Source organism: Centrocercus urophasianus, unplaced genomic scaffold, assembly GCF_019232065.1.
Source record: "Centrocercus urophasianus isolate 14NV4802_14NV808 unplaced genomic scaffold, USGS_Curo_1.0 seq_28, whole genome shotgun sequence".
Lineage (NCBI taxonomy): Eukaryota > Metazoa > Chordata > Aves > Galliformes > Phasianidae > Centrocercus > Centrocercus urophasianus.
The window spans coordinates 6,060,661-6,081,149 of NW_024884844.1; the positions used below are offsets into that span (position 1 = coordinate 6,060,661).

The 20,489-nt window shown below is 44.0% G+C and overlaps 1 protein-coding gene across 1 annotated transcript in view; it reads right to left on the reverse strand.

Moving 5' to 3' along the window:
- ESYT3 (extended synaptotagmin 3) overlaps nucleotides 1–20,284 on the reverse strand; it is a 28,140-nt gene extending 7,856 nt beyond the window's left edge. Inside the window, exons 1-14 of the mRNA XM_042827461.1 lie at nucleotides 20,018–20,284; nucleotides 15,635–15,676; nucleotides 14,654–14,788; nucleotides 14,046–14,122; nucleotides 8,957–9,023; nucleotides 8,346–8,435; nucleotides 7,490–7,545; nucleotides 5,436–5,556; nucleotides 4,294–4,467; nucleotides 3,694–3,776; nucleotides 2,673–2,721; nucleotides 1,941–2,030; nucleotides 1,006–1,068; nucleotides 837–905 (exon numbers count right to left, since the gene is read on the reverse strand). Of these exons, the coding sequence (XP_042683395.1) occupies nucleotides 837–905; nucleotides 1,006–1,068; nucleotides 1,941–2,030; nucleotides 2,673–2,721; nucleotides 3,694–3,776; nucleotides 4,294–4,467; nucleotides 5,436–5,556; nucleotides 7,490–7,545; nucleotides 8,346–8,435; nucleotides 8,957–9,023; nucleotides 14,046–14,122; nucleotides 14,654–14,788; nucleotides 15,635–15,676; nucleotides 20,018–20,284 (1,383 nt within the window). The remainder of the gene's footprint in view (nucleotides 1–836; nucleotides 906–1,005; nucleotides 1,069–1,940; nucleotides 2,031–2,672; nucleotides 2,722–3,693; nucleotides 3,777–4,293; nucleotides 4,468–5,435; nucleotides 5,557–7,489; nucleotides 7,546–8,345; nucleotides 8,436–8,956; nucleotides 9,024–14,045; nucleotides 14,123–14,653; nucleotides 14,789–15,634; nucleotides 15,677–20,017) is intronic.
- Nucleotides 20,285–20,489: the final 205 nt, after the last annotated feature.

Sequence of the window (20,489 nt, forward strand, 5' to 3'; positions counted from 1 at the left end):
GGACATGTTGCACAGCAGCTAGAAGAGAGCCTATGGAACCAGGCAAAAATTCCTTCCCAGAATTAGCAATACTGAACCTCGAGTACTACGCTCCTTCACACTAATGCTACAGAGGCTTTGCCAAAACCAAGGAGATGGTTTTGCCACTAAAACAAAACAAAACAAAACAACAAAGAAGAGTGTATACAATAAAATTCAGAATTAAGGATTATCATATGCCATGTGTATCACGACATAGGTAACTCATGAAAATGTAAAGAACATATTTAGAAAGGGCGGGAAGCTTCATTCACTGCTCACAACTGTGGGGGTGTGCGGCTTGTTCAAGAAAACAGGGAGAAAGACATTCTGCAGTTCTCACTACAGCAGCAAGATCCAGTATTTAGGGAGTTAAAAAGTAACTTAGAGGGGAGGCATGAATGACAAAATGACTTCCGAATCTCTGAGGATTCAGAGGTTAAAACACAGAGAGAAGGAATCTGGTGGTTTGGTCTCCCACCCTTCTACTCCTTGTGGGGCAAAATGAAACAGCTTGGGATGGGAAGAACCCTTGAAGCAGCATGAAGGGTAGCATGACTTGGTCTGATGTTGGAGGCTTTCATTCTGCAATGTATAAACTTAATACAATCCCATACACAATCAAATATTTCTGTGCTGCAATCCCCATTTGATCATCTCTTATTAGTGCAAGGCTTCTCAATCACTACCTTGAACCCGTGGTCACAGATTCTGACAGTGGAAAGATTATTTCTTTATAACAGCTACTTTCAGTTGCTATGATACAATATAATCCAGAAGGTGGTTTAGAAAGCATGGAGGAGGAACATAAATTTTACCTTGAGGTACTTGTTATTTTTGATCTTCTTTGCTCCACATTCACCATTTGAATACTCGAAGTGGTTTTTCTGAATTTGTAAGAGTATTTTAAAACAATTAATTTGTGTGCTTTTTTTTTAAAAAAGGGGGGTTGGGAGTGAAGGCTGTCTGCATGTGGTTTGTACTTACTGGGAGGTTGAAAGCGCTGTCCAAGTAGACTATCAGAATTGCTGTAGACAGGCCCTTCTTATCCTGCCAAGGCCAGGAACATAGAAGAAAACAAAACACAAAGCAGGTATGATCATTCACCAAGGACAATGTACAGCACAAGATAAACTCAAAGGAAAGTTTCTGTAAGCTAAGTAGCTCTTTGCCTTTCTCCTTAATCTTGGAATTCAGAGGAGCACAAGTCAATACCCTACAGCATGAGGGCTTTAAGCAGACCAGTAAGAAAAGGCCCAGGTCTTTGCTATTCATCACACTTAATGACCTTCAGTTTATCTAGTGCAGAACTGGTCAGATTCCCTAGGACAGCAAGTCATCTAAGCCTGTGCTCAACTCTATACATTGTCATCACTAATCTAGCATCAGTAGAATAAAACCTCGAGAAAAATGAAATGTTTTTCATCTCAGTGAACTCCAATACTTTTTGGTGAACTATGAAGAAAGCAGCGACCTTGGAAGATGCATCCAAGGAATTCTGCAGACTGAATATGACAGCATTTGTAACGATGGCCCTAGCAAGTACCAGTGCTGGTATTTGGCTGTGACTAGTACAGGTGCACAGTGCTGGGATCCTACATAAGTTTTTGATTATTTTTCCCTTTCCTCTTCATCTAAGGAGAGAACTGTGAGAGGTCACTCTGCAGTCAGCCAAACAAAGCTTTACTAACTTAAGTAAAAACAGCTGACAGATTTTAGTTGCTGCTGTATTGCCATGGGATCTGAAGCAAGTAAACACCTTCCTCCCCAGGAGAAACCAAAACAACCAAACCACCAACATGTCTACACTTTGTTAGACAAAATAAAGTCCCATGCATTTGCCTGAGGTTCCCAATTTCTCATCCTTCTTTGTTGATCACTGGACAAACATCAAAGTATCTGGATCCTTTAAGCATACTCACCTCATATAGCTTTTCTTGGTCATTTACTAGTGAAAGCCATTCCAGCTTTAAGTGCAAGTGTCCACTTGTTGTCTTGCTTAAGGGAAACCACTAAGTGGAGACAATAAAAAGCAACTTGAAAACTGAGACAGGATAATTTCTATATATTTCAGCCTCTGGGACTTAAATACAATAAACAATATGAATTGTACTTCAAACTTCTTAAATTGAATTTTTGATATATACATCACAGAATGTCCATCTACTTGGGAACATGAGCCAGAAACACTGAGAGCACGATTTCCACAAATACGCAGTGTACATATCTGCAGCAGCAGCAGTATGAAGTAGGCACTCCAGAACTGTTTGCAGAACACTGAGCTGCACAATGAGCCACAATAAGACTTGATTATTTGTTCCCTCAGCAATCAGACTGCTTCACCAAACTGATCTGTTGCCTCAGAGGAATAAGTGATACACACAGGGTACATGCTGTTAACACAAGATACTCCACTGCTGGTTCAGCATAAGCTCAGGGCTGTCTGAGGTTGCCAGACTGACTGTGAACAACAACTGTAATGGCTACTTCGAGTTTTCTGAGCAAAGAGAACTTCACAAAAAGAAAACACGGCAGCGCAAGTAAGCAGGGAAGCTTCAAGCACACAGAAACAATGCGGTAGCATACGCAAAGCATGAATGAATACATGTAAGTATACAACACAACTACATTGAAAAACAAGCTGTGATCTTTACCTCATCAACTGTTTTGTCATTCTTTATATCCAGCAGGCTTATAAGCAAGCTGGAAGACAAAAAGCAAATGTTTCAGTGAACGTTCAGGCACACAGCGTACTGTCGATTAGTGGACAAATGGGGAAAAAAAAATAAAAGAAAGAAACCACAACTAGTAAGTAAAAAGCCACAACCAAATCTGTCCCAAAGAGCAATTTCCATACTTTATCTGTAGGCACACAGTGGAACACACACTTCTACAGTACCTTCTCCCTCTTGAAATGCTTCCAAAACTAAAATATAATTTAAACAGACCTTGAGTCCAGCAGCAATCATCATTTTTAATGGCTTCCAAAGATTTTCAGCAAGAGTCTGAGCCCACCATCCACCCTGTTCATAGCTGGTTGCACTAGGAGCTAATAACCTGATGTCAATATTCAGACAGAGCAAGTAGACTCCTTCAACATTAAGCTTCCTATGTGAATTACTTGGGTGTTCTTCAGAGATTACCATAACTTTGCAAGGCCTGGATTGTTTTCTTTGTTTCTTGGGGGTTTTATTTATTTAAAATCAAATAAATGCAAACACAGCAGCAAGTACAAAGAAGTAAGATCTGATGTACTCATTCGGAAGGAAATCATGTCCAACTCTGCCTTTCCCTAAGTGCTAATGTTATCCATAGAACATCACCGAAGCTGTTCCACTTGAGATAACCATAGCTTAAGAAGCAGTGCCCCTCTTCTGTCTGTCATCTGATATGATGAGGGCAGTTCCCTGGCTGCCAATCACTTCATATTTACATTTTCTGTATGGAAAATGGATAGCAAATGTTGCTATAAGGACATTTCTCCATTACAAAACTGCAAAAAAACTTAACCAGAACAGAGAGAAAACATTCCAGTTAGACTGCAATTAACTAGGACTAAAGCGATGAAGAAGTAAAGGATTTAATCTTCAGAACTGTTTTCTGAAATCTGTTGAGCAGATCTGTCAGATCACTACATCCCTTCAGAGAGCAACCAGAAGAAAATCTCACTTTTACCTGCCCATGAAGTCATCTTTATCTGGATCTGCATCATACAAGTCCACTTCTAAGTCCTGACCAAGCACTTCGTGAACAACAAACTGGAGAAGAAACAGGTACTGATTAAAAATTAAAAGTACTCACATAGGTTCACAGTTCTGTAATGTGTGAAGCACAATTCCCTGCTGTTTTGTGGCTGATCATATTATATGATATGATAAGAATATCTTAAAAGAAGTTTGCTTGGTTTTGAATTAAAAGTTAAACTCAGTTAATTTTGCTCACAAAATTAGAAAAAGCTACAAACATCCCATATACAAAGTAAACCAATTCTAGAGTAGAAGACACTTGCACAATCAGAATGCTGCACTGATTGATATTTAAGGCAATGCTTTGCACCTCCTCCAAACACCCACATATGTAAAATCAGATTAACCCTCAGTGCCATTTCATGTTTGCAATGTAAGTTTGACTTGTTTAAGGGACAGGAATGCCTCATCAATGAAGCAACAAGGAATTCCACCTGCTCCACTGCAGTCAGGTAAGAGAAGGTCCTCCAAGTACGAGGATGTAAACAGCTGTGCATCCTAGAGATGGAAAGATCAAAAGGTTCAGTACCTCAAATGTCTCATTCCAAATGGGATTAAGATCTCTGGAAATTGTCTTGCTTCGATACTGCACCGTGCCAAGCCGAAGAAGAGCGTATGGGTCAGACTTCCCCCTGATTGCACCAAGGAAATTGTCTTTCTGGACAAGGTTTTCAGCTTCTAGCAGATGAACCCTTATTACTCCCTGCATAGGAAAAGACACAAAATCAGTCTTGAAAATGTGATATTTGGATAATTATAATGTGCTGCCTCCTAAAACTGTTATTTCAGGCAGCAAGGTTAGTCAGAATGACAGGTTTGCAAAGATATGCATTTTGAGGCAGTATGTAATAAAACAATCACTTTTCCTATCATTTACCATGGGGGAGAACTTGCACAGATACACAATCCCATCCAGATAGCTAGGTAGGAAATAGTCTTCAATTTATTTTAAAATCAGAAACATACAAATACACACAGGAACATACATCACAATCAAATTGATGGTGGAATCAAGATCAATTCCCACTGACTTAAGGAGGAACTAAGCAGCCAACAGAAGGTTCTTATTTTAATGCAGAGTGGCCATTCAGATTCAATTTAGTGATGCAAGTTTGCAACAGGAAGCAGCCCTTAGTCATTCATTAATGCCTGCATTAATTAATATATCTTAGGTATTCAGAAGGAGAAGATCAGAGATGTGAATGTATCAGATATTTCAGAGATTAGGGTTGGATTTACTGTTTTGGGATTTTTTCAAAATTCTTTTCTTTAACATACAGATGTCATCCTCTGAGCTCTGTGTTTACACCTGTTCACAGAATTACTGAAGAAATTAAGTAGCCTGTCACTTATGGATCATGTATTCACTTTCTCTAATTGAAGACCTGTGGTTTTCTAATTAGACTACTGGTTTAAATTGGTAAATGTCTCCATGTCTAAGCAGACTTTATGCCACATATAAGCACTCCCCACCCCTCAAAATTAAAGAGCTAACCAATATTTACTTGCATATTTCTGAAATACTGCCTACAGAAAGGCTATGATCCAGGCTGAAACAGCTGCTGAGAACTGGATGTGCAGGAACCCAACATATGGATGTACATGCACTTGCACTACAGCAAACGCACATTCAGGTAGAATCACATCCTCAATGAAAAAAGAAAAACTCACGTGTGGGATAGGGAACCTCAACTGGGCAATGCTCATGTTCTTCTTCAAAGGCACTGTGATCCTGTTTGGCAGAACTAGCCGTGCAGCAATGTAATCTTGAATCAGTGAGTCAGACATTACACTGCAGGACAGAGGAAAAAGGAAAACAAACAAATCTCTACAACCAATCACCAGCCCAATCAGAAAGAAAAAATAAGGCACAGAACCAAACAAAAGTTGAGATTCACGTTCCTGATATATCTTGCATTAAGAAGGGAAATCACATTTCCAGGTATTTCAGGTAACGGGATGGACCTTCATTACACTGGAGATTGTCTGAACTGAGGGTGCTGTCCATTTTGGACTCTAGGGAACCTTCCAGTCTAATCTAACACTTATTCCTTTCCAGCTTTTCAGTTTAAAATCTTTTATTTGGAATTCCCACGTTTGTATGGCAGGGACAACTGATTCAACCTGCTTCTTCTGAGCAAGGAGTACACAGCTATCACAGACCTTCTGTACCCTCTGGGTGATTATGAGAGGACTTGAACCTACTCCTACAACACAGAAGAAGCAGAAGAAGTAAGAGGGAAATCTGGCTGCACCAAACATCTGGAAGTCTTTTGCTCCCTTGGTAAATCTAGTGCTTGTAAGGCAACTTCTCAGGGGAGGACCACGCAATGAAATTGTCGCAGTTCATAGAAGGAGCTGGATTCATAGAGAAGAAATGGCCTCTCCCACTCCCAGTGGGCAACCAGAAGCCTGAAAGCTCCTGGCCAGAGCATAGGAGCTCCTGACAAAATCCTCCCTGCGGCAAGGTGACAAACTGTCCCTTCTCTTGAATCTGAAGGTGCAGCACCAAACTACACACAGCTAGTTTGTGAAGACAAATGCCTGTGTGCAGCATCTTTGGTCTCCTAAGCAGGAGAATAAAGAAAGGGAGAGCTCTTACTCAACCTCACAGCAGGCATGATTTGCTCATAGCTTTCATGTGCTATGTTGATGAGCGAGCAAGGTTTCCTATGTTCAAATCCCTGTGAGAGAACCAGAGAGTGAAGATCTAGGACACCAAATTTGTATTTAATTATATGAGAGGTTGTAGGCAGGAACACCTACATACTTCTTCTCTGGGAGGATTAAGGAAAGTTGCATTAGAAAAGAGCAGATTAATTCCTCTGATAAAAACTGGAGCTCTCAGGGCAAACTTCAGGGCAAAAAGCCACTCTGGACTCAAATTAAGAAAAAAGTCCTTCCTCTCACTCAACATCAAAAGTCTTCAGAGATCCTTTATTGCATCAACTGGCACCTAAAGCAATCAGTCACTTCCTGTGCTGAGTATAAGTCTGCAAAGCATGTGGTGGAAGAAAGCAGAACATTACTGCCTGCATTTGCTTTTACAGAGAAAAAGGCAGTGGCTGATTAACCACTGTGTATTTTGTTCCTGATAACAGAGTTTTCTCCTCACACTGAAAAAAACAAGGAAAAAGCAGATCTCCAATCTGGTGGAGCAGATTAAAGCTTAAAGTATTGAAAACTGATTTACACCCTTGCTGTGCAAGCCTTATTTACAAGGTCAAAGAGGCCCCAAGAGGCACTGAGGAACAGTTGGGTTTCTTGAAGTACAAGAATATTTCTCCTTTGAATATGCTGCAGTTTTCACTATCATGGACTAGATTTCAGTTTGTCAGAGGGCTGCAGCCCTGTGACACCTGAACTTTTTCCACTGTATGGTAACCAAACATAAGCACAGATAACCAATACCCAGATCTGCTCAACTATCTTTATAAGCAACTGCCACACAGAAGCAGAAGAGAAAAAGTTTGCTTTTTCCAAAGTACAGTGGCCTACTGTCACTCTAAATCCCAAAGTGAAGTGACTAAATCAATTTTGACATGATGCAAGAGCATCCTACTCAGGGTTTGCCAACCCCACAGCCAGATAGGATGATGGCATATCAGCATAACAACTTCTACATATCGCTCTTGAGAATAACTCCTGGTGATTGCTGGAAAAAGTTTTCCCAATTCCCAAACCCTTTTCAAAAAGGAATAAAATGAAACAAAACAGACACTCACTTAATTCCTGGGACATCCAGGAGGTTGCTCATTCCTGCCCAGTTGAATTCCAAGTGCTACAACAAAGGCAGAGAAATGATACAGGACCATTAAAAGTTATTTCAGGACAAATGCTGACTTTAAAGGAGAAGCAAATGTTTCTAAAACAGAGCTGACTGTTTAAAAAAGACCATACCTGCACTAGTAAATGACTGTATTTATACATTAAAATCAACAGCTGATAGCAATTCCCTCACCTGTCCTACCTGAAATTAAGGGATCACTGGGGCTTATCCTGCAAGCACAGGAGAACACAGCAGTCAGCCCTTGGCTGTGGCCATTGGCAGATGCCCCAAGGTCATGCATAGTAAGTCTGGCAGCTCTCCCTAGACTTTGAAGTTGTTTCCTCACCCTTTCACTTGGAGGTTGGCCTGTGCTCTCAGGCAGGGGGATTTACAAACACAGATTTCAGGAATCTCTTGTTTATTGTATGAAGAGGAATTAAGTTTTTCATTAATGAAAACAATGCTACTACACATAAAATTCATGACTGGAATGATTTAAAATACATCTAAAAGCCTATGAAATGGCTCCTGTGCTGTTATTGGAAATTCCTCCCCTTCTCAGATGGAAGCAAACAACTCTTCAGGCATTACTGCAAGAGAGTGAGACAAACACATTTCCTTCCCCTTGGAATTGAAGATGAGCATTTAGTAATCAGAAATTTGCTGTTCAAACACCTGCACTGCAAGATATTCAGTTATGCAGGCTGGGTTACCAGTAATGGACAGCTCGTGGCATTCACCACAGACCATCCATATATTAAAGCTGTCCCAGAGCCAAGAAGGCTGCAGAGCACAGTTCCCTTCTGACTCACCGGTTTCTGCATAAAAAACAATGTCACTGCTCCAATGAAAGGGGCATCAGTGAGAAGAGGTTCCAGTATCACTCGCAAAGTCCCATACAACTGCAAATACAACAGATCAAGGAAAACCCTTTGAAGATATGCTCAGGTACAGTTTCAAAACTCAGTTTTTCAATGAAATAAATGTATTTTAAAATCCCACTTCAAATAACTTCAAATTGCTTAGAATTTAACAGCAATAACCTCCTTTCCCCCCAGACTATTGTTACTGTTACCAGGTGATGTTTTCTAATTTCACAGGGTCTCTCTGCCATCCTGACTGCCATGTAATGCTGTCCTACTGCTTTCAATACTATAAGAACAGGCTGTAGGTCTAACAGAAAACACTCACAAATGCCCCAACAGAACTCTCTCTTTTGAGGTTCTCTACTGACATGCGGCTCCTCCAAACTCCAGTGGCAGAAGCTGGCCCACATGAGCTTGATGCTCTAGCACTGAACCTGTCTAAGACTAAGAAGCTTAAAATAATATTTAGGTGCTCTGCAAGGAAGACATTATTTCCGAAGCCAAAATACAAGGAGATAAAACCATCCATCCCAAGCCAGGAGCAGCACTGCACTCACCTGTACACCTTTCACCCCAAGATTAAATTTCGATATGTCCATGTGAATCTCGCAGTCTCCTACATAACTGAAAGAAAGTTCTCACATTATTCCACTGTTTGCAATAGTTGAGCGAGCAAATTTGGGCTGTACAGAGTAGAAAGGAGCTTAACAATTGCAACATGACACCCCAGGCAGAGAAACTGAAAAGGTTAAGTTAAGCACATTAAGCAAGGGTAAGATCCTCACAACAGAAACCCTGCGGTCAGCTAGGATATTGATTGCCTGCAAAACGTCAAAGCGTTTGACATTTGTATTTCAAGGTTACTTTCTCATTCTTAAGAATGGCAGTTGGTTGGGGCAGCTTGCTGCTAGCAGGGAAACAACTGGCTCACTGGAAATTCAAAGCCATGGCAATAGCCCTCTTGCTCCGCTGATCCCATAGCACAGCATGGTGACCCATCACCACCCATCTTACCATCACCAATGGGTGCTGGATTTTATACTTCACCCTTGCTCACAGCCTAAATGCCCATCTGAAGGACATATACATCACTAAAAATAATATGGTTTCCCTGAAGCTGAATTAAAAATCAATGATTTACGATGAGATCTTAGTCATGGAGAACATCAGGCCTTAAATAAAATAAATGCCAAGAGTGGCACTTTCACAATTTAGAAATCACCTTAGACTTTAAAGTACAAACATCATCTCATGTTAAAAGCAGTAGCCACTCCCCTGAGGCAGAACCCACTGATTTGTTGATGCCTCTGGCAGAAAACAATTAAGAGCTACCAAGTTCCCTTCCAGTCCTCTGAGAAATAGCTCTTTTTGGGTGCAGACACACAAACACACTGCAGGCAAAGCAGAATGAAAGATACCAAAGCAAGTGCTTGCTGCCCCTGTGCTTACCTTCAGCCCACAATCAAAGGAAGATTTGTTTTTGCTCTGACCACAGGCAGATGGACAAACAGCGAAGTTACCACTAATTCACACTGCAATTTGCACATAGACAGATTACCTCCATCCCCCCAAAATAAAAATCTTGCCAAGAATGCACAACTTGAATTTGTCTCCATTTCTGCAAACAAAGTTCCTGAATTTTTTTTAAGAGTCATTTAGCAGAATATAGGAAGTTTATAATGCTCAGATTAAAACCTTTAATGTTAGAGCATTTCTAATTTCTTCAGTAGCCAGCCTCACAGGCCATGTCAAAATTAATACAATCTTCCCTGCAGGCTAGACATATAATTAAGAAAACTTATTTTAACGTGTATTAATCTCTACAATTTTGACATTATCTTACAGTTCATTACAGTGGTTGCTAACAGAGCCTTGTCAATATAAAGTCTAAATGAGAAGCCAAAACGAGTCCCTTGACTTGCATTAATTAGTCCAAGAGGATTTAATTCAGCTGTTACCAGTGTCCAACACAGCAAACAACACTAGTGGTGTCTCATTTTACAATCCTAACGCCTCTCCACCGTCAAAAACTCTTCCCACCCAATTCTAGATACCTGCCTTCCCTTGTAACATGTCAATACGTGCAATCTGGTTGTCAAGTCTAGATGTCAAAGCTGCCTTTGCCCCTTTTATCAAAGCTTAAGTCTTTAATCACTCTCAGGTCTGCTTCAAACAGGCACCACTTCCACACTAGGCTGCCCAGTAGGAAGGATGCACTCTACTCATTAGTTCTACTCCTCATTTCCAGTTCAAGTTGCTTATGCTTTCACATGCCCCTCTGCTGTGTAAGCTTGCTGTGCTTCCTGCTCTTCTCCCCTAGACAGAGAATGCCTGAGCTGAGCTGCTGGGCTCCAAGCCTTGATGCTCATATGCACATAGAGCTGAGCCCCTCTGCTGGCATCCACAGGACCATGCCTGGCCTGCACGTCAGGGGTGGAAAAAGAACTTGTTTCTGTCCTAAATCATATTACTGCACAAGGAAATATGGACAGCACACCTATGCAATGGATGAAGATTGAAGATAAGCTTGTGGAAGCATGCTTATCCATGTCTCACCTGCATCCATCTGGAAAAGCTGGGACCATAATGTTGAAAATAGAATCGCTGTGGTTGGAAAAGACTTTTAAGATATCTGGTCCAACCATCAACCCATCTTCCCTGTGCCCACTAACCATGTCCCTCAGTGAGATATCTACATGTTTCTTGAACACCTCCAGGGACAGTCACTCCACCACCTTTCTGGGCAGCCCCAATGCCTAACCACTTCAGTGCCTCTCCTCTTTCAGAGGAGAGATTTTTCCTTATATTCAGCCTGAGATTCAATGGTAATCCCACAGGCTTAAGGCAGGGATGCCACAAGATGTCCCTGCACTGTTACAATTACTGAGTGTGCTGAGATCTCTGGATGCTACCTGACACAAAGTGTTATTTAACACCTGAGCAGGGCAGAGGCCATCCACAACATAACAACACCTGCTATGATGCAGCAGCTCAGCCTTCCCAGTTGTGGCCATCCCAATTAGCACTGCAGACAGCGATGAGCCAGCCAGCTCAAGTTCACGTGGATTCACTAGTGAGGAAACTCCCACAAAATTACACCCGTCAAACACCAAGGAGTCATGCTACTAATATGCAGACACGTCAGTTCTATAGTGTTCACTGCAACACAGCAACACTTGTCCGAAACCCAAAAGGGAATTTAGTCTCAGCATTGCAAAGTGCACTACAGCAACACCACAGCAATTACTCCATCCTCCTGAGTTGTTACACCAGGACTCAGCTCTGCGGGCAGATCCAGCCACTTATATCTCACCTTTGCCCTTAGAGGGAAAATGAGAAAGGAAGCAGGGCCAGGTGAGAATAGAGAGCTCTGCTGTTAGCACTGCTCAGAAGGCTTCTCTACATGAAAATGAGGTCACTGATGTATAACTTTATCCCCATGCACCCTTCACCTAGAAAATAATTAAGACAAAGTGCTTTCTCTTCATCAGTGGGAAGTCATAATTTAATTTTAATTATTGAGCTGGGAGCATTGATTAAGAAAAATTGTGATGCCTCCCGTCAAATATTAATTGGGAAGAGAGCAGCAAAAAAGAACTGTCACCAGCAAAACTGGCTGCCTGAACAAATACAAATCCATGAGATAATCTACAGGTGTCTGAGATCACTAATGAGTTGGTCAGACATGTTTCCACATCAGTACAGATAACGCTCATCTATTTAGATTGTGAGCATCCAAGCTGTTCCTGCTTTTGTTGAGGCTTATTTCCAATCTGAGCAGTAGCCACAGCAACATGTGGAAATTCTCATGGAACCCTCTTACACAGACATCAGCTCTCTGTGAGCAGCCACAGAGACAAGACTGCACAGACACACGTGCCAGGCAGCTGTGGGTATAATCAGCCACCCAAACCTGACTCACCAGCATGCAAGGAGAGGTAGTGCCAAGAGCTGCAGCCTCCCATTGGGGCAGCTCAAGTCCATCTCCTCTAACCAGCTCTTCTCCCAGCACCAGCTGCATTAGCGCAGACACACAAAGCTATTCACATACCTAAGAGAGACTGTTTTGCAATGGGAGTTTGCCTCACTCTGGAAAAGTAGAGGTTGCCCCTTTCTTTGATTAAGGAAAGGTGAAAAAAAAAGAAGAGAAGAAAAAAGAAAAACACACCCCAAACTCGTTCCTTTAGCAACCTGAAAAAAGCAGGTAAATAACCATCACTGCCCATGGATTTGCTTTTTACCATTCCTGCAAGTGATGCACTATCTCCTGCAGCAGCTGTACAATGCACAGCACCTTGGTCACTTGCAGAAGCTGAAGTCAGAATATTAACATAGGAGAAACAAGGTTCTCAGAACAGCCTAGGAGAAGAGTTCCCCATCAGAGAGACAAGGCATGCTGAAGGCTCTTGTGTGAATACACGAAATACCGGGGTTATCAGATGACAGTTCAAGCTAAATTACTGTCACAAGGAGGAACAGAAGCGAGAGGCCAGTCTGAAGATGCTGATGGGTCTGCCAAAAGGACAGGAATGAGGAGGTGGGGGAATCCCTCTGTAACTCATTGTTAAGGCAGTGAAAATGAGTATGTGGGAGAAGCAGCCTGGAGAAGTAGTTTAATAGAGAACAGTATCTACCTCCCACAGAGCCTTCAAGGCATCAAAACCCTCGATCTCTGTGTGGAAAGCATGATTGATTTGCCACAGGCCCTAAAACTGGTCTGGCTGTTACAAAGAGCACTTTGCAGACTGTGCTGAAGTACAACATGGCTGAAAATGAAATACACTGTCCTGCAGGGAGAGAGAGTGCCCTGCCAAGGCTGGGGATGCTACCATGCCACTGCCTGCTCTGTGCTGCTGCCAAGACAATCTGCAGTTTTACACTGCTTTTTCCTGGTACTACCATGAAGAAAAGCCATTTATATTGCGTGGCCCAATCACCCACCACAGAACCACAGCAGCATTCAAGTGGTAATTCCCCCACTAATTCCATTCTCCAGGCAAAACCAGAGGAGGGTTTAGTTCTGCTCTATGTTAATGAAACACACAAGCTCATTCAAATCAGCCTGGAAGGAATCAACAAATGTTTTATCTAATATTTTTGTTGCTGTTAATAGAGTTAGAGACAGTTTTCTACTAAAGAACAGCTTTAATTTTAAAAAGAAAAAAAAAAAAACACACTGGCTGGCACATGCACATAGTGATTAAAACAAGAGGCCTAATTTAGGGGAAAGAATGAAAAAATAAATAGTGCAAGTAGTTCCGCAAGAACTGGAGAGGTTGGATTGAAGAGAAACTACATGGGTGCAACTGACAGAAAAGCAGTTCCAAGACTCAGATTCTTTCTGTTGTGATGGAGAAAACAAGGGACACAACTCCATGTTCATGACAGCAATGGTAGGCCAGCACAGGTAACACCTGTATCTGTGCAGGTGATAGCATGCTCTGACTTAAAGGCTAATGCACAACATCTCACTTCTGCAAATAACATCCAACTGGGAACTGATTCACTCATATCACTCTAGGCTGATATCAGGCAAGCAACTCCACGCTGACGTTAGAGAACCATGTGTTCAGTCTAGCACGACAAACCACACACATTTTGCTGGATGGACAGTGAATTAAGGCATAATCAATGATGCAATGTTACCATATCTGCAGGTCTAGGATAACTTGTCTTCTATCAATTTCTTTGGTGTAGACTTTTACTCCGTTGATTCTAGGGCACTAAAACAAAGACAGACGAGATATGATATAGTTATTATCTATTACTTGAAGTCCAAGTGAAGAGTCCTACCCAGTTCACTCAGTTCAACTACAGTAGTGTTCAATAAAGACTTTGAAGAGCTGCATGTAAAGCACGAGTAAGGCACACAAGTTTTTGTCTTAAAGACCTAATGTGAACAGCCCCCAGATAAAGGGCTGGTTGTGAGCGGTTCATGCTACAAGTCTTAGGAAGCACTGAAACTTCCTTCTGTAAGAAATGCAGACATGCCTCTTTTTGCTATTTCCAGTTGCATGACATTGACAGTGACAAGAGATGTATGTGTCTCCTCTATCATCTTTCTTTCACTGTGAAGATGCTCAAGTCAACGTGAGGAAGGACAAAGGAGGCAGCAGCACCATAACAATGCCACTTATTAAATGCACAGAGCTGTTAAAAAGCTGAACCTCAGAGTCCCAAACAAATGTTCTCCCCTTTTCATCTGAATTTTTCACAGAAACCAAAGGATGAGTGTTGCAAAGCATTCACACTACCTTCTCACCAAACTGGATCTTGGTAAAGGTGCATGTTTTCAGATGTACACTCTTTGCTCTAATTTTTGGTTCCACAACTTCTTTAAACGTTTTTTCCATGATTGTCCCAAAGTACGGCCAAGCCTGTTCAAGGACCTACGGAACAGCAAAAGCAAAACATCTTATATAAAGGGTCATTCGTACATCTTTAGTCGAGAAATAGATGCAGATTACTGAACATGTGACAACTAATGCATGCCTGCCCTTAACAAATAGGAAGTGCACATTTGTGCTCTTAAGCCACTTCTCATGGAAAGATCCATCCCAGCTCTTCAGAAAAAAAAACTGCTTTAGGAAGTGAATACTGAGTTTTCAACCCTATGGAGTCTGTTGACTGCTTCTTATCACATTGGCTGAGCCAGCAAAGCCCAGGGTTAAAGTTTCTAAAGCACAGCAGTCTCTAATTACTGGGAAGTGTCACAAAGTTCCCTGGAGGTTTATTTGAAGAGGACAGAGTTGAGCTTTTACTTCAAAAGAAAGTTTCTCAAACAAAAACAAGATAGTTACTAAGGTGTAAGTTGAGCTGTTTTGCTTTGTGTTTCAGAGCCCAGTTCCAGGGAGAGCCAGATTCTAACTGCTGATGGGAGCACCTGCTCTGAGAGCATCACTGGCAAAAGGAAATACCTACTACTGCTTTTGCTAAAATAATAGTACAGCCACAAACACATACGTGCATGTGTACACATGTGCACATGGACTTCTGGTTTTAAAATCTCAGAATGAAGCTGTGTGGTCAAATTCATCACATCTGCATCAGCCAGGTGCACACATCTGGCTCTCACCAAGACTTGTAACAACTCTAGAAGCTCCAAAACTTAAATACAGACGCTGCTGTGACTGAACCTTGTTGTAGTGACTTACTAATCTTCTTAGGCTTAGAGTTTGTGCTGGGATTCAGCTCAGGGCACACAGCCTCACAGACTGGAGTTCAGAGCTCCTCACCTTGTTCAGCCACTCCACTCGCTCAACATCAGGGAAATGGACCTGGAGGCAGAGAAAAACAAAGTGAATGCCACATGCAATCTGTTTTGGCATACTGTGTCACATGCCAAAGATACCACAGAGTGTGGTAATCTGAGATCCCTCTGCTCTCATACACACAACTTTTACCATTTATTGTTTCTATACAGTAGTAGAAAAACTACTAAATTGTAAAAGGCAAAAGCAGACAGGTGTGTTAATGCACCAGTATGCCTCTGGCCATGTTTATGTGATTAAAGCAAGTGTCATATCCTGTTCCTCATGAAGCAGCACTGGATTTCTCACCCCTCTTGGTCATGCAATGGGAAGCCACAAGAAGCTGCTTCCCTTCAAGATGATGAGATGTGAGGGCTCTGTTTCCTGCATGGGCTCACCCTGATCAGGACACTGTGCTTTGGAAAACAAGAACCTGTCTAGAAAATTCAACTGATGTCCAATTTGAAAACATGAGCAAAGGTCCACAACTGCCTTACTACTCATCCTTCTGGGTGTAGTATTCTCTGCCAGTGCTGCAGGCTAATGGGTATTGCAGAAGGGAAGGACAGGATGGCAGGTTCTCAGCTCTGCAGACACACTCTAACAGAAAGTGACTCCTTACACTGTCATCTAGCCTGATGGGCAGGACAACACATTACCTCCACATTCAAGAGCTGTAAGCTACACTCTTCAGTCAAGGGCTTTTTGTGTAATTCAGCAGCAGGGATGTTTGGATGAAATAGAAGATATTTGCAGATAATGACAGGACAAGGAGAAATGGTTTTAAACTAACAGAGGCCAGACGTAGCTTTAGATATTAGGAGGAAATTTTTCACTCAGGGTGATGAGGCACAACTGCCCAAAGGAGCAGTGGGTGCCCCATCCCTGAAGATGATCAAGGCTAGGTTGGATGGGGCCCTGTGCAGCCTGAGCTGCTGGGTGGCAACCAGCCCATGGCAGGGGGTTGGCACTGGGTGGGCTCTACAGTCTCCTCCAACCGTGAGATTTTATGATAGAATCTTATGAACTGACAGTAGTTTGCCTTTTTTTCTAGCCTGATGTGTGATTTCAGAACCTGTTTCTCTTGCTCAAATAATGTTCCAAACGATCTCCAATTATTCTGTTTAAAAATCAAAGTGATATTGGCATATTGTTTACAAGCAACTTCCTTTGATGCTCTGAACAGCAACTCTTCCACTAAACAAGACTCGAGCTCACTGAAATGTCAGCCTACCCAGCTTTATTTGCATGATAAAGTGAGGATATTGCACCAGAAGGGACAATCAATACTGATAAAATGCAGCTGACATTTCACAAGAAGGAGGGTGATGTGAATGCAGGGACCTACACTTCACCCGCCAGCCCTCCATCTCCCACCAGATGACCCTGTGCCAGCATACACAAATACTGGGTGGCCCAAAGGCAGCTGGTCCCCAAGTCCAATGCACTGATAAGCACCACAGTGTTCTGCAGCATCTGCAGGACTGTCCTGGATCAGTCACGGGCATAGCAAAGCAGAGATGGAAGTGGTGCAGCAAGCTGTCCTTCAAACGGCCTTCCAGACAGAAGAGGGGATGTGATCCAAAAGAAAGAATAGACCAGGACTCAGGACACCACTGAGGCCTCCAGATCCCAGTAAGGAAGTCACAGCTCACCTGTGAGACCCATACCATAAAATGGAGTACAATACAAACCCCTACACTTTGCTAGAATTATTCACTGGAACCAGAGCTACCAGAGGTGCAGCTGTAAAAAGTATCCAAGAAGTGAGGCCAGTGGCCATTAGGCTGGAGCCGTACCCAGGAGCACCAACCATGAGATGGATGTTCCAGCTGGACTCACCTTAAAATAAAGCAAAACAAAAGTAACTGAGCTATACACATCTAAACTGAACAGCCCAGGGCAAACCCCAAACAGCAGCCACCACGAGTCACCTGTGTCATACCTGTGTCACACCCCAGATCACTGCAACAGGACTGACGATCTTTAAGGTCCCATCCAGCCTAGGCTATTCTATGGTTCTATGATCAGGGTCATGTTCCCAAGCTTGCCATGGTACAGCATGGATAAGAGAAGCAAAAAGTACTTCTTGCTAAGCCCCGAACCAGCCACCAAGAGCTGCCAAGTTCACATGGTCCCAAAATAAACCTTACTCCATAACCTTGAGTAAGCATGCTATCAAAAATCAGTTTTCCTCACCTACAAAAGCAGGCATGCTACTTGCCAATATTTCAGGAATGCTTCAAAAATTACTTAGCGTTTGAAAAGACCTTTGAAGATCAAAAATAGGAGATGAGGGCCGATTACCAGCAAGTAAGAGAAGTGTAGGTTTCTGCAAGGCTCCACCTTGCCCTGGAGCAGGCCACACCAACCATCACAGCAATAGCAAAACTCAGGTGAGACACAACAGCACCATTCAAATGCAACACAGGAATGTATCCATAGGGGCTGCTTGTCTTTTGTTGTTTCCTCTGTTTGTTTGTTTTTAAGGAGATGGGTTTCTCAGCTTCCAGTGCAGGGGTGAAGAAAGAACGCCTAAAGAAGCCTTTTGCACGAGGAAGGAATTGGCAGACCATGCTTTAGAAAAAGGCTGTTCTTTACCTCTAATATCAACAACTTCTAACGCAAGCGGTTTGACATCTCGATGTACTGGGACCAGACTGCTGAACACAAGCCAATTTCCAACCTGATTTCCTGTGGAAGCACAGTCTGCCCACGTAAGTGTATAGCACAGGAATGCTTCCACTCCAAACTCACCATCTGCTTTCAGCCAAGATACTGGTTTTTGGAAAATAACCCTGCAAATTCCCTGGAACAGATGGTTGAGTAGATGAGGGAAACCCCCCTCATGTCTCCTCCAAAGGGAAGGCTGTGATACAAACACATCTCCTAAAAACTGATCCCAGTGCTGCACAGAGCTTGAGCCTGCACTGCTCTTGCAGAGTACAGTTTTTAACTAAGTGGAATCATAGAATCACAGAGCCGTTTGAGTTGAAGGGACCTTTAAAGGCCATCGGGTTCAAATCCCCTGCAATAAGCAGGGACACCTACAGCTCCATCAGGTGCTCAGAACACCATCCAGCCTGACCTTGGGCATCTCCAGGCATCCACCACCTCTCTGGAATCAGTCTTAACTCCTCCTCGAATGGACCATCCTCACTGTACAATGGGGCACCCGAGAGGACAGCTATTTACCCATCCCCTGTCCCCTAAGATGCTGCCAATGTTCCACACCAGCAGTGTCTTTTCTAAGATTACACTGCAGCTCCAACTCGCGCTCCCACCTGAGTTTTATTCCTGCTCCCACCTCTGCACGTCAGGAGAGAAGAACAGATGGGACATTTTTAGAGCTGTTACAATTGAATGCTTTAGGGCAAAATGAAAGATTAAAAAAAAAAAAAAAAGATGACACCACAATGAGCTGAATAGGCAGCAGGTGAGGAACAGCCTTCAGGACTGACACGGGGTGAAAGAAGCAGAAAATCGAACTGAGGGAGGGAACAGAAGGAAAATTAAAAGTGAAATATAAAAAAAGCACCGAGTTTAAGCTCACTATGCAAGCAAACGCCAAACTCAGCAGAACTTATCAACGACGAAAAGCAAAAGGAGGAGATGTGGCAACGCTGATAAACGTCAAAACCAGCACACTGCACTCTGCTGCTCCGGGGGGTTTTAAGCACTGCGGATGCGAACTAGCAGAGCCTTCATGCCGGACGGGCTCCTGCGGCTGGTGGGAAACAGCCCCTGCTGGGAGCGGGAGGAACTCAGCTGGGAGCTCCATCCCACGGGCGCGCAGCTGCCGGCCGCAGGAAGGCGCACCGAGGGCTGCAGGCTGCGCAAAGAGCTTCGCTGATAGCCAGTGCTTTCAAGGAGCGCTCCGACAGATGCAGCTCTTTCATACTCTCTCTCTGTTTCCCTTTTAATCCCCGGCACGTTTATGGACGCTGAGCAAATGGCTAAGAGACACGGTCGATCCTTCTATTAGGCAGCAGGGCACCGAGCAGCCGGCCAGCGGTACCGCACGGAAAGCACTGTCAGGCTGTCACACTCACTCGCGTTAAAGCCTAGAGGACGGCCGGCAACGAGGAACAATCAGGGGCTGCTTCTCCGCACCAACAAGAAAAGCAGAGTGCGTTGTGCTCGTAGATATACGTATTACTTCTTTCCAAACGGCAGGAGAGAGAAAGGAAAGGTAGAAAACTTTATCTAAAGCATCTCCGAATCTACAACAGCCGGAACAGCGCATCTTCGGAGGAAGATTTCTCCGGGATACTACAGGAGCGATCGCACAACTTCCAGCTCAGCTCTCCCTTTTCCCAGCTCGGGACTCGGAACCGCGCGACCGTCCCCGCCGCCCGCCCCACTCACCCATGCCGGCAGGTGCCGGGCGGCCAGGCCCCGCCGCACCGCTTCCCGCTCGTCCTCCAGCAGCACCGAGGCGGCCGCCAGCCGCTCGCGCTTCCCCCGCCGGTTGCGCGCCCAACCCAGCGCCAGCGCCAGCCCCAGCAGCAGCCAGCTGCCGCTCAGCCCCAGGTACCCCGCCAGGTACACGGGGCCGAGCCACAGCAGCGCCCAACCCGCGGACGAGAGCAGCGCCCGCTGCGGGGCGGCTGGGCGGGAGGCGGCGGGATCCATGGCTGAGCCCCGGCTCCGCGGGGTCCCTCGGCCGAGTGCGGACATCCCGCGGCGAAGCGGCGGCTGCCCCCGCCCGGCGGGAGGCGCGTCCCGTGCCGCCTGCTGCCCGCCCGGCCCCTGCGCGGCGCCGCGGGGAGCGCCGCGTTGTGCCGCCCCCTGGCGGGCGCCCCGCGCAGCTGCCCCGAGCCGTTACCGCCGACCTCTT